The sequence below is a fragment of the Calypte anna genome, chromosome 15 (genome assembly GCF_003957555.1).
Source record: "Calypte anna isolate BGI_N300 chromosome 15, bCalAnn1_v1.p, whole genome shotgun sequence".
Lineage (NCBI taxonomy): Eukaryota > Metazoa > Chordata > Aves > Apodiformes > Trochilidae > Calypte > Calypte anna.
Window position 1 is genome coordinate 8,548,427 of NC_044261.1, and position 14,504 is coordinate 8,562,930.

At 35.5% G+C, this 14,504-nt stretch overlaps 1 protein-coding gene across 1 annotated transcript in view; it reads right to left on the reverse strand.

Moving 5' to 3' along the window:
• The window catches only part of ADGRD1 (adhesion G protein-coupled receptor D1), a 125,361-nt gene extending 113,306 nt beyond the window's left edge, over positions 1-12,055 (reverse strand). The window contains exons 1-4 of the mRNA XM_030460696.1: positions 11,975-12,055; positions 11,266-11,302; positions 9,130-9,213; positions 3,819-3,941 (exon numbers count right to left, since the gene is read on the reverse strand). Coding sequence (XP_030316556.1) covers positions 3,819-3,941; positions 9,130-9,213; positions 11,266-11,302; positions 11,975-12,055 — 325 coding nt within the window. The remainder of the gene's footprint in view (positions 1-3,818; positions 3,942-9,129; positions 9,214-11,265; positions 11,303-11,974) is intronic.
• Positions 12,056-14,504: the final 2,449 nt, after the last annotated feature.

The window sequence follows — 14,504 nt, forward strand, 5'->3', positions numbered from 1 at the left end:
AGTACAGAGTGGGAATGCTTTTTAGGACAGATCATCATCTATCATAAACAAGGACAGTATTTTTAAAATCAACAATGCTCTAACAATTTAAACCAAAGAAACATCTCCAGTTTCACATCACCTGTGCATACCCATGGACATTTAATCATCGCTTTCTGAATAGCTCCTGTCAGTTAAAATGAAAGATCTTTAAGCACAAAAAGTAATGAAGTTTTTTCTTAGAATTAGGCTTCCATTTTCCTCTCATCTCTCCATCCTCACCTTTCTCACACTCCTGTGACGATCTCCTTTTCCTCCTCTGATCTTAGCTTATTTCAACACACAAATATCTCTCATATCTCCATACCCTCCACCAGCAACTACCTCTTTTCTCTAATGTTCAAATGCCAGAAAAAGCAGAAATAGTGCATTGACTGCTTCTAGGCTACTAAGGCACTAACTAGCTGCCAGTATGCCTGTGCTTATTGAGGAGCATCCATTGACTTTAATTCTTCTAAGCATGTTATCACCTGTGTTTTCACACTTCAGTGCTCCACTAATTGCTCACAGTAAAGAGCTACTGTAAAGAAAGGGATAACAACATATGCAAACCCACAGACAAAATTCTGAAGTATAAGAAAAAGATAATTAAAATATAATTAATTTTTTTTAAAAAATTCTTCCCCAAATGAAAGTGCAATCCTGTGCAATCCTGCAAGTCATTGTGTGATTAAACTTGTCCACAAATAAACCTGTTCAATTCACAATACATTAAAGAGCTCTTCAGATTGCACATTAGTGAAGTATGATTTCTGAAAGATGGCTTGCTGCTTTAATAAAGGTTACCTCAAAAGGACTGACTGAAACACAAGTAGCAAATCAAATCCCCTTGCACTTCAGAAGTTCATTGTAGAGGTTCTGCAGTCAAATGCAGTTACAAAGAAAATGGCTCAACACTAACAGGTCCTAAAAATGTTCATATCTGAATATATAATACAAAGTACTAACAATAAAATCTGACCTGAGCAGATTGATAAAAAAGGTTATGAAGTACAGAAGTGGAAGAGGTTTTGCCACAAAGAATCATAATAAATTAGCAATGATCATGAAACCACCTAATCTAAACTATGTTCCCAAAGCAGGCTCAGTTTCAGAGCTAGATGTGGTTGCTCAGAGCTCAGCTGAGATTTTTATGTCACCATGGATACAGATTACACAGCCTCTCTCTGCAAACCATCCTAATGTTGACCATCTACATTGCAAAGAAACTTGATTTCCATAGATCCAATTGGCATTTCCTGTGCTACTATGTGCCTGCAATGTTTGTCACATTTTCATCATACATCTCCAGGATTGCTTAGCTCCATCTGCTTCTATAACCACCCATCAAGTAGTTGATACAAGCCCTTAGCATTCTCTTTTCTGCAGTGGTGTAAGGCAAAGCCTGAGCCTCCCCTCCCATGACACATTCTCTATCCTCTTACATCATCTGCTGAACTCACTCTGGCTTGTCAGCATCTCTTTTGTATCAGGAGACAAAAAAAGAGACCTGGTAATTCAGATACACTCACATGACCACTGAATAGAGGGGAATAATCACTTCCCTTAGCCTGCTGACACTGCTCTTTTGACATGTCAAAATATCTGTCTGGATGAATTTATAGTTAGCAGTTCTGCAGGCAGCCTAAGCAGTATGAACTTCACAAATTTGTAACCAGACAGCCCAGCACAAGTTAATGAAGGCCTCAAACTATTAGGTATATTTCTTGTTAAAAAAAACCCTATATTTCATAATTTTATTATTAAATTATTAAAAGCTTCAGACCACTTACTGCAGTCAGAAATATTCCCCATTACTATAAAGAACTTTTTTATATTTCACACATTCTTTGTCACATTAACTTACCATAAAAGTTAAGAATTTTATTATTGCACAATAATTAATATAACTATTTAGTATCTTCCTCCCTAACTGACCTGTTTATCCCCATGACAGGGCCCATCAATTTACATGATCTACACACTATTCCTTAATTGCTTTATACATGATAAAATAACCACCATGAAAATCCTGATCAATTAACATTGGCCCTCTAGAAGTTGTGCATAGGGCTGCTTTTTTTAAATTTCAGTTTCACATATGATAACTAAATCCAATGTCTCCTAGTATGTTCAAACTAATGATTAAGAGAACATTCTCTTCCAGCTTTCAGAAATGTTTCTTTTGACTAAAAATTCCACTTTAATGAGCCCTGAGGTGTTTACAGTAAACCATTGCTTAAAAATTATTGAAGGAAGGAAGGTAGGGGAGAATGTTTCAGCATTTAAGAAACAAGAATTTGTTTTGTCAAGTCAAAATAACAGTTCTGAAATGTTATTATATTTAGACTAGGGAACAATAATGGGATTTTTGTTTCATAGGCTGTACTATTTCATCTGAAAAGATGCCAAGATTTTTTCAGAAAGCATTCCCTGCTCAAGTGTATTAAGACCAGTTTCACAGAACTGCAATCAATGAACACCAAGGCCTGGTTAAGCAATAGTAGCCTTGAATAAAACTACATCTTATTGCCACAGGTTTTATCCAATTCCCAGAAAACCAAAAGATGCTCACTTTAGTTAAAGGGGTGTTGGCTTTTTTCCCTTCATTTTTATACCTGCTACAGTGATTTAGTATTTGTTATATGATTTCTTCTCCTCACAATTTATCTGCTGAATATTTCAGTGTTTTATGTTTTTAATGTTCTTGTTTGTGAGATACTGGAGTGCTCCAGTACTATAAAAATAATTTATTCCGATTATTACGTTATACCATAGATGCAGAAATAATATAACTTAGTGATGATTTTTATTTCCCAGTGGCATAAAAAATTATTAAAAGATACAGCATGTATCAGAAAATATGCCTACAGTAGGATACTAAATTACTTTTTCTAACACTCAAGTAATAGCTGTGTACCATCTACTCTCCAAGTTTTTCCTACTCTTAAAAAGTTAATTCAAAGCCCTTGCTACAGAAGCTCAAAATAAAGTACCCTGTTTCAAATAAGATTAACTACTTGAAGAATGACCTAAATCAATAAAAACAAGAAAATTGAATGTTAACAATACTGCTTAAATTTAGGGACTGCTGAGCTGATGTATAGAAAGCCACCGTTTTCATTGATTCTCCCATTTCTATTCAATTTTAAATCTCCAGTGAATGTTTTATGCTAGTGTTTAGTCTGTGCTTGATCTGACAGTCAACTACTGTTGAAACTACTGTTTCAGTCATATTCTATCATCAACACTTCAAACCCAAGGCCCCCTATTCCACCAGTCATTTTGTAACCCTACTCCAAGAAGAAAGGGGAAAAGATATAGAATGAGATTTAAGCATCTTTGAGGACATCAGGACAGAGACCTAAAATTCTCAATTCCAAAGATAAATCTAAAAAAAACCAAAACAATCCAATGTTCCTGGGAAGGCTGTACTGAAAAACTGTCTCCTAAATTTGAAACCTGTAGGACATGTTGGTTTGTCAAACTGCAGTAGGAATTACTCTTCTTGCAACAGGCAGGATTTTGGGCACAGTAAGCTTCTTTTTTATTTGTTTGTTAGAATAAGTCATACTGGAAATCATTGATCTGAGTAACTGGTGATTAGTCCTAATTGACACTGCAGTTGGAAAAAACCCTAGATTTTCAGCAATCAGCAGCCTGTGTTTTAAAAGTCAATAAAGAAAAATGTAGGCTAGAATTCTAGAGAGTTCATTCCAATTAGGAAAGAAACAATGATTGTTAAATTACACAATTACATGGCAAAATTTAAGCAAATAGCACTTAATGAACTTACTAACCTTCAGGTCCACAAACTTCTGGATTACTAATGCAAGAATTCTGGTAGCTTCCAAAGAAGAGAAAGGTAACTCCTTTCTTTTCAGTGACGTAAATTCCTTTGTTCACCATTCCTTCTACAATATCTATAGGAAAAGCAAAATATAGTTAAAAGTTTGGAAAATCAAAACTCTATAGAAACATGACTTTAAGACCCATACACCTCATGTTTCTTTTATCCCATCTGTGTGTTTGCTTTTCTAGGGTTTTTTTGTTGTTGGTGGTCTTTTTGGGTTTTGTTTTCATTTGATGAGGAAATATTGGTGGGGTGTTTTAAAGAATCAACTGGATAACTCTTTGATTTAAAGTTTTTAAAAATTATGCTCATATCCATCACTCGGATTTTTTATTAACTAAGACTGCTTGACTGAACACATATATCCAAAAATCATTATTTCAAAATAACCTGAATAAAACTGAATACCAGATACCTCACTGAGGCATCTGCTGTCTTACTGTCTGGCTGAGATACTGAAGAGATTCTTTAAGCAAAAATAAAAGATTTAACAGAATGGGGAGCTTTCTTTCCTTCCCTTTTTGAAAGGGAAATTTTGCAATCAAAAGCCACTTTTCATGAAAAACAAATAACTCCATGAAATATACTTGACAAGTTATATTCAGAAGGCAGAAATACACATCCTTTTCAGACATCCTTTTGTAGGGCATCACTGTCATTTGGAAACTCTGTTTCTTTGTCTAACACTGATAGTAACTGATTGTCTCGTGATATGACTGTGATTTTCTTGTGTTCCCTCCTAAAGAAAAGCAAGTTGATTCATCTTGTTTAGCCTTCTAGCTAAACACACAAGCCTTCTTAATACTAAAAAACCATGACAGTTGTTTAATATAGGAAACCTCACTACGGTCTGAGGAGTACAGCTAATAGATGAATGATGGGAAGTCCTAAGATAAAAAGAGGGAATATATTGAGCAATTAAGATAATAAAAAACATAACAAAAGCCAAGATTCTACTGTGTTAAAAACCCTGCATTCCACAGAATACTGTTTCCAAGCCAGACAATGCCATTGTTCAGTTTGGAATTTCACATTTTTTGTGGCAGAAATTCTGCAAGGACTGTGAAAATTCAGGACCTTGGTTTTAAAACTTTTCTATAATTTCTTCTGAAAAGATGTTATGAGAAGAGTTGCTCTGAGGGAAACACGAGCTATGAGAATCATTTTTTCTGGCTCATCCAGCTCTGTCTCTAATTGACAGATAAAATACACTTTCTGTTGAAATTTTGAAAGAGTATTATGGAGTGAAGCAAATATTTCTATGTTCTTCTTGAGGCACTGGCATTCTAAATTAATCTTGTCAGAATAAATTCCACAAGGTAATACATTTCTGTTTCCATAGCACTTCCTTTGCCACTGTTGTCACACTTTTTAATGTCCATTTTTAATATATCTTATTATGTGAGAACTATGAAAATGGTCTATAAAGCAGATAAGATATGGCTGAGAGGATTTAGGGTCATTTGAAGTTCATTACTAATATAGTTCATATTTGCCAGCATATTTTTACTGTTAGAGAGGTCGAAAAATGTTGGGTTTGGTATTCTAATATAAACCTCCTTCTATATGAGCAGCCTGAATGACAGCTCTACCATTTCCACCCTTCCCCTTGGGTCAGATTTTCCAACTAGATGTGAGTTAATACCTAATGGTAGAGAGGACAAGAGATCATATTTCAACTGCACCTACACAAGTATCAATCTTAGTGACTTAAATTACTTTAAGATTATAGTGCTATAGATGTAACTAGATTCCAATCTGTCAGGCTTCTGCCTAGAAAGCTGTCATTTTCTGGGGTTTTTATCTTCTGGTGTGTTGGTGTAAAAATAAATAAACAAACAAACAAAAGGATTTATTTACATGTGCAGATTTTTGCTTGCCCTTTTTTTTTTTAATATTAAAAAAAAAGCATTTTAATCAAAGATGTCCTGATTGACAAGGCCTTACTTCCAGGCTTTGCAGATTTGCTTGCATTTGTCTTTCTTAATGTGGCCTTTAAAAATTACTATGAAATGGTGAAAAACAGATGACTTTTTTCCTTTTAAGTCAACCTATTTGTTCTTATGTTCCTCTGAAATGTCATCTGTTTGTTTTAAGCTCTATACGAATATTTCAGGCTGTGGAGGAGCAGATGCCACCCTCCCATGGGCTGCTCTTAGCATGGGGATAACTCTCCCAGTAGTTCAGAATAACTCAGGTAACATTACAAGAGTGCTTTTTCAATTGTGTAAACCAACAAAAGCATAAATAGATCTTTACCATGTGACCACTTCAACCAAAATTCTTGTTAACCTTGAATCCAACGTTATAAGAATCATCCAAGCTTGACAAATGCAAACAAAAAAACGTATAAATCCTCACCTACAGTTGCAGAGAAGTTAGAGTAGGCAGAGTCATTGGTATATACAAAGGTAGAGTTATGGGAAGGAAGCACAGTGAAGTTGTGGATTCTTAGAGCTGGGTGGAACAACAAAAGAAAATAAGCAAATAAGCAAAACAATGAATAAACACAATCAGTAATGAATTGACCAGTTCATATCTCTCAACATAGCACACATCACAGACTGAGAATGCTCAGCCCAGAGAGGAGAGGGTTCAGGGATCTTATCAATGTGTATAAACACACAACAGAGGTTTTAGAGGTAATGACAGACTATCCTTAGTTGTGTCCAGTGAATAGACAGAAGGCAATGGGCACAAATTAAATTACAATAAATTCCATCTAAACACAGGGGGAAAACCCAGCTTTTTTTATATCTGACAAAACATTTTTATTCTGTAGGTCTATTTTCCTAACTTTGATAATTTAACAGTATCTTGTAATTATTTATGCTGTGCAGGCAAATAGAGCTTGATGGAAAGCCCATGGAAGCAAAAAGACATTGATTTGGCATTTAGACCATCTGAGATCAGAGAAGAGAAAGGCAAATCTAAAAAAATAAAATCAAAAAAACACAACACCACCACACAAGGGGCAGATGAGAGACCTGAATACAACCACATCTTTTTTCCATTTGCTAGACTTTAAGCTGATTGTTTCCTTTCAATTGTTTCTAATGCTGAGATTCAAAAAATTAGTTTTCAACATGCTCTCTCACAACACAAATGCATTGAGAGATATAAATCTGGCTTCACACACAATGAGTCCAACAAATAAAATGGATTAACACGACAGACAGATTATGATGCTTCAAGAGTTTAAGAGGAGAAATATGGAATGAAAATAATTGCATGATACAATGAGTGGAAAAACAAGAAAGACTCTAGCAATAAACAGAAGAGTTGTGTAATCAGAACAGTAACAAAAACAAGCAAATTGTCACTTGCATTACATTTACAGAATAAAAAAATCTTGTATATCAAATTTAATTATCATATAGATACATAAAACCTCTGCTGGAAGCAGTTGAAATATCACCTGCGTATTACATGACACAACAAAAGAAACTGAGAGGAATCTGAGCTATCCACTAAAGCATTAAGAATTCAGTGTCAGAACTGAACTTCAGAGAAAAAGACTTTTGCTAACTGGCATCCTCTGCAAATAATAGTGAGACAAAGTCCACCAAATTTTTTTAGCGAAGTCACAGAGCTGGCTCATTTATAAAGTTATTTAACACAATGTCATAATAGGAGTCAAAGGAGATTCTCATGTGAGCCAGTTCCTTTCCTGTAAGTGAAGGCTTGTAGAATTAGGAACTTTAAATGTTCTGCTTTAGCTCTCCCAAGACACTACTGAAAAGACTACATTATTTCAGCAAAATTTAGAAATCTAATATAATTTGAAAAACAATCTAACATCAATTGTCATTTCTCCAAGAGCTATATCTTATATAATGCTTTCAAGCACTTTGTTGTGACATGAGTGCTTTACTCTTGAAACTGTATGAGGTGCCATGTCAGAAAATTACTTTAACACATTGATAGAGAACTCATATGGCAACTTTTTAAGCCAAATTATGGTTCTACTGAAGTCAGTAGGAATGCTGCCAGTCTTCAATGGTAGCAGAACACTGCCTATATTTATTCCTGGTCAGTCAATTTAATTTCTTTAACAAACTTTGTATGAAGATGGGTCAAAGTTTGAAATACTTGAACACCTCTGGAATAAAAGGGTTTAGATATTCATGGAGTTTTTTCCCCACTTAGAGACTGATATTGACTTTTTTGTATAATAAAAAAACAACTTTGTACTTTAGAAACACTTTGAAAAATTTTTCATATAAGGTTTTAAAGGTCTCTTATGCACTGGTCTTTCAAGGTAAAGCTATAGTATATAGTATAAAGGTATATAGTCAGCAGTAGTAACACAGCAGCTACCCCTTGCACTAGTACAAAAAACAGTTTAGCTAACTGCCAGGGTAGTCAGCCACAGTGTGAGAAATACTGGTAAATATACATCCTCCCAAATTGGAATTGGCTAACATGTCAGAAGTTTAAAAAAACAGGTCATGTGAAAATTACTACAGGACCTTTGAGTTTCAGGAAGAGGCTGAGCATAGCTGAAAAGTCCATCAGAAAGGAATGGACTTGTTCCCAAGAAGTTCCACCACCCTTTTTTTCATCCTGATGTGAAATATCAGAACCAGAAAACTGCTGAATCCAATCAGGCTGCTATTTAATATCACTCCCTCTGGGATCCTGCAGTCTTGACAAAAGACTTTCAAATCAGTGAGCTCTGCCTTACAAACCTCTCCTGATTTTACTCGACTGGAAAAAGAATTTGAACACTGCAATACTGCTTTTAAAGAAAGACCCAAAAGCAAATAAAGATTAGTAAGAATTATTCAGGTAAAAGCTAAGACTTCCCATTCTATAGATACCTACATGTAATTTTTCAAAAGAGTATGAAGAACTTAGGCATTTCATGCCAATGAAAAGCAAAAAAGAAGCAGGTATCTTCACTGCTGGCATAGATGAACATCTCAGTCACTGAGTGGATTAGTGCATGTTATGTGTGTACCAAACCAACAAATAATAATGTTATTTCAATGACTCTTTGGATCATAAACCTTTTCTCTTTATAACCTTAACAATCCATAGACAGCCCATAAAATGTCTGAGAATATAAAAATTAGTTCACAAATTCAAAATCCCTTGGACATAGGAGCAGTGCAAAAAAAAAAAACCTGAAAATACCTCAATTTCTGTGGTACAAAACCTAACCCCTTCTTTTTCTCCTGCTCCCTTCCTACTTACAGACTGCCTCAAACTCTTATGTTATTGTTATTGTCATTGTCAATGAATCCTTTGTCTACCTCCATTTGTATCCCGAAACTCATGAATTCCATCCACATCTTCCAATGGCCAGTAATGGGAAGCTGATGCCAGAACTTTGAACCCTTTTCAAGAAAGAGGTAAAGGTTATTGAAGTAAGGGACAATGAGGAGTGTAACAAGTCTCTACAGAAGAAACCAATAAAGGAGGACAATAATTTAAAGATAATTTATGTAAATCAAGTATGTCACATAAGCAAGATCATAAATCAAAGTGGCACAGTAGATAAAAGCCATATATCTGATTTACCACTGCAGAAAACTTCCCTTAAAACTCAATTCATTTTTATCTTAACTGCACTTAAAATGTGTAACAATCTCTGACTCAGTCTCTGCTAGTGTACCAGGCAGCTTTCATTGAATAGTTGAGGAGCCATTCAAGAGTTGTTTCAAGCTTTTACCCAGATTTTAAACACACTGTGGATAGTACAAAGCACCAAGAAGGAAATGCACCAGGGAGTATTTAGAGTCTACAGCATGGTACTTCTGTTCCTGCTTGCTTCCTCTACAGGCACATAAGCACTCTGCAGTTCAAGGGAGTAGGAAAAAACTTCCAAATTCCCAGAAATATTATTCTATCTCCAAACGCCCCTGGAAAAATCAATGCAACACTATTAGTAAAACACATATAAGACAAGAATATGGAGCAGTACTCTGTTGGAGGAGCTGCACCATGGATGAGTATAGGTGCTAGCACAGTTGCTATTGCAGTCTAATCTTCCTGACACCTACAGATAACTCTCACCTTACAGTCATACAGCAGAACTTCCTTTAACAGGAGGAATTTGATGTTCCTCAAGAGAAGGGCTTCCAGAATAATAAGCAATGTATAGAAGAGAGTTCATTTCTCCCCACACAGTATTAGCTTTCCTTCAGAAACTTCTCCACTACATCAAAACCAGAACTCTGTGGTGCTGATAAAAGCATTTTGCTTTCCTAGATGTCCTTCTCAGCAAGAGGTGGACAAGCAGACAAAAGCAAAACATCTGCTGCTTTCCACCGGCAGATTTATCCACACAGCTTAAATGATGAGTTTGAGCAGATTTTAGGAGATATGACTACTCAAGCCTGTCCATCAGCCCTGAGAAGACCTTATAAAAAACAAATACCTGCTGCCTCAAATTCAACTTACACTTGCACTATCCTTTCAGTAGGTAACTATGCTGTGTTTAGAACAAAATCACAGGACTTTACAGCCTAGTTCAAATCCAGAAAGCATCACTCATTTATGCTAACACACAGACTGCAAAATAAATGTTGTGTAACTTGCCCCCTTCCCGCAGGATTTTCCCCCCACTGCTCCATCAGCTAGAAGTCAGTGATACTCATCTATAGGAAATTAGACTATATTTTTGTTTTTTAGTAAAGGTGGAAAAAAAGAAACTAACTGGCCTGAAGCTACGGCAATAGCAGGCAACATGGCTTTTCCACATGACTCTGTATTTTATTTGAAAATTATTACATATGGTGAAAACTTAAAAGCACAAAGCCATACATGAATTGGTAAGCAGTAAAATTGTACTTGTACACCACCATGAGGCTTGAGGTTAAACTATTTATATAAACAGAAGAATTCTGCAGTTACACACACAGACCCCAAATAAGCTTTGAGCAAGTTTTTTTCTACATCAAAAACAGATGAGAGATTCTTCATATGCTCTATAACTGATTTAAACTTAAGCATGAGAGAGAGCAGATGACTTGAAGACAAGCCAAAGTATTGCAAAGTATACGAGCTGGCATATCTAACTGCAAATCATTGAACTGAAAATGCTGAACAGTGAGATGCCGAGGAAAAAAGAAAATAGTCTGTGTAGAAGTCTGATTTAGAAACTCAAAAAATTAGTAACAAAAACATTGTATATGGACTTTCTATATATAAAATACAAGCCATTTTTCTCTATATTTGAAGATACCTAGTAGGTAGATTACTGAATTTAAAATGACTGGGACAGTCTTATACTCTGGACTTCATTACATTTATAATATGGAGCAGACATTCAAACAGTATCACAGTTTCTTTGGAGCTACTTAAAAAAAAAAAGGAACAATACAAACTGGAAAAGCAAGTAAATATTTAGGCACATTATCATAAAATGTAAAGAGAACATTCCTTACCTGGATGTTTGGGTAGCTGGGAATAGTTTCCACACACCTGCACATAAAACATAAGTGAGACATAGGCAAAAATTGCTAAGAGGAATTTAAATATAATTCAATTCTGACCATATTCAGAATATTACCTGATATTTGTACTGAAATAAAATCAGCAAAGAATAATGACAACAGAGCAGAGGTAATAAATTCTCCATGGTCTATTAAAGGTTTAAAGTACAAGTGAAATCAAATTCTTCTAAGATTTCAATCATAAATTTTCCTTTGCTACTTTCTGTATTACAAGAGACATTTTCCATGCAGGTTCAAAAATTCTGTTCCTTCAGGGATGGCAAAATATCCTTCCAGATGCTTTAAGTAGTATTTGCTCGCTTCACACTTTGATCTCTTCATTTAACTATAAATAAATTACCGTGGCTGGAGGAAAATTAAAAGAAATGTTCATCAGATCCGAAAGTTGTAGTGTTCCATGGAAAGAAGTCAAATATTTCTGTTACAATCTCTGCCAAAAAGAAAAGATCTTGTTTTCAACTTTCTTCCTACAGTTGCCTTTTCCTTTCAATTACTTCCACGCTGAAAGAAGTCTGAAGCCAGCTTTAGTTTTGCTAGCAAGAAAATGCACTTCCTTGTAGCAGGCAGGACGCAGAACTCTCACTATTTCCTCAGAAACTCAGCTGAAAAGAGTTGCTAACTCCTTGCTTGTCCAGCTCACGTTTGCACCTCCATCCCAGATCTTTTTGGGTGGAGAGCAAGTCTGAGTGATGTCATGCTTTCTTCTCAAACTTTGTCCCATTCTGGTACTCTATTTATATCACACTGCTGCTTCTTTTCTGGGTCCTAACACCAGCCAGCTAGGAACAAGTGGAAACAAGTGAATGTGCTCCAGCAAACAGATAAAAGAGATTACTGCTCTTAGCAATCTGCACACTTGTAGAATCAAAGCCAAAACAAGTGTTCAGATTTAAATACTTAAGAAAAATAAAACAGGCTTTGGACATAAATTTTTGAAAGAAAGCTAATATCTATTTAATAAATTAACACGTATTTCTGTCTACAGAAGCATGACCTTTTAAAAAAAAATATTGATTTAAATCACATGGTATACTGAGGGATTAATTTTACTACATCTCTATCAAGAAAGGGAAACTGAGGCATTAGCCATTTCACTGATTTGCTCAAAAATTCACAAACGTAGTAAAAGAACTGGGTAAATAGTAGTTGCCACTGTACTTTTTTAATTAAAAGGTACATTTGAGTATTTTTATAAGAGCCTCCAAATTACACTGTGAACTGTCACAAATATTAATAATAATTTTATACATAAAATAGAAACTACAATTAGCTGGCATCCTTCATTTAACCTGCTCTCCTGTGGTAAAATCTTGTTTTAAGTTCCCACCAAGTTCTTTATTTTCAGGACAATAAACCAAATCAGATTTTAAATAACATTTTATAAGCTTTCAATATCTGTTCATCTCTTCCCTGCATTTCCATATCAACTGCTTCTTTATCCTCATTAAATGTGATGTAGGCAAGATCAGAAACTAAAAACTAGGATACCATGCTAATACCTGAATAAAATACAAATAATTTTACTTACCTTGTTCTTTGTCAAAAGTTCTGTCAGCAGAATTTATTTTGAGATCAAGATACTTACTCATGCAGTGAAACATTCCTGCCTAAAATCAATGATACACAAGACACACATGCTAATTCCCCTCTACAACCTATCTTCTGTACTTTAGTTATCCTTCCTCCTCACCCAACCATTTTGTCAATCTTGGCCCTATCTCTTCAGGTACTTATATCAGCCAATGTTTGCCTGGTTCCTTTTCTTAGCTCTATTACATCCAGTATATTAACCCTCTACTTAATCACATCTGCACCAAACTCTGATTTGATTATAACTTTTAAGATGAAAGCTTTCCACTGACAATTTATATAGAGATTATATAGCTGGAAGCCCAGAAAGTCTGGCAATAGCTGTGGCCCTTATTTACCCAGCAGGCTCCCAGTATGTATACTGAACTTCTAAAGCTTCTGGTGGTAACTATCTGCTTGCAGATAATTGGCAAGTAGACAGGACTCTAGGGCCCAGGGACTGAAGAGATAAAAATTGATTTTCTAAACATTAAGACACACATTCTTTATAAATGCTTTATAAATTCTTTATAATTTGATGTTATCAACATTTAATATCACAAAATTTCAGTATTGAAAAAAAAACCACACATTGTTTGTAACCCTGATTTAAGACCTACAACAAAATAATTTTTTAAATTTTGAATTTCGGTTTGAATGTCCTGCAAAATATTTAGCTTCCCACTTAATTATATCCAGCTTAAGTTTTCCTTATTTTCTGCTGGGTTTTTTAAGACTTTCCCTCATTTGTGTTAGCCATAATCTCCCCTATAACCAGAAAGAAGAGGAGGAACTCTGCAAACCCTAGGAATTCTGCATCACATACTGACAAGTAGAACTTGAGTAGAAATTGAGTGCTACAGCTAAAAATCCTGAGAGAGGCAAAAACGTAAAAGGAGAAAGAAAGGAATTTGAAATATTCGCCAAGAGGGGCCTGTCCAGGGAAAGAATATGCTTACCAAAACAATTGTGAGAATCCATGCAAACTTGCTCACTGCCAAAAATTTCTGTGGCAACAGCAAATTGCAAGCAGACATCAGAGATTATTTGCAGAAACAAATTCTGAATTTATTCCTGTGATCCTCTGGAAACCTGATCTGAGAAGTCATACTGCTCTCACAGCAGACAAGAGGCAGCACCAGGCATCCTGCGTGCAAACCAGAGTGCCTGATCCAAGCCTCACAATCTCAGTGGATTGCTCTTGAAGAACCTGCTGATGAATTAATGTTCATTTAATGTACTTGCATGTCAATAAAAGCACAAAGGTCTCCATATGCTGGGTAACTGGGCAGCCCTGCTGGAGAGGTTTCTCCCTGGTAGAGCTCTCTCACTCTATTAAGGGAGCAAGGAGGAAGAAAGCTGTGATTCTGTGTACTGGAATAGGTCTGTGAAAAGCCTCGAGATTTTTTGTCCCACTTAAGCAGAGAGAAGCAAAAAAACCAAGGAGGGGCAGCTCTGCAGCTTGCATATTTGCTGCTAGGTAGAATGAGGTCCCTAAACAGAAAAGAAAGGCTGATGGATCTGTAGGAACAATAAGAAGCTTGCAAAAAGCACTGGGAAATCATATGCCCCACAGTAGGGAGGACTTTCATAGACAAATG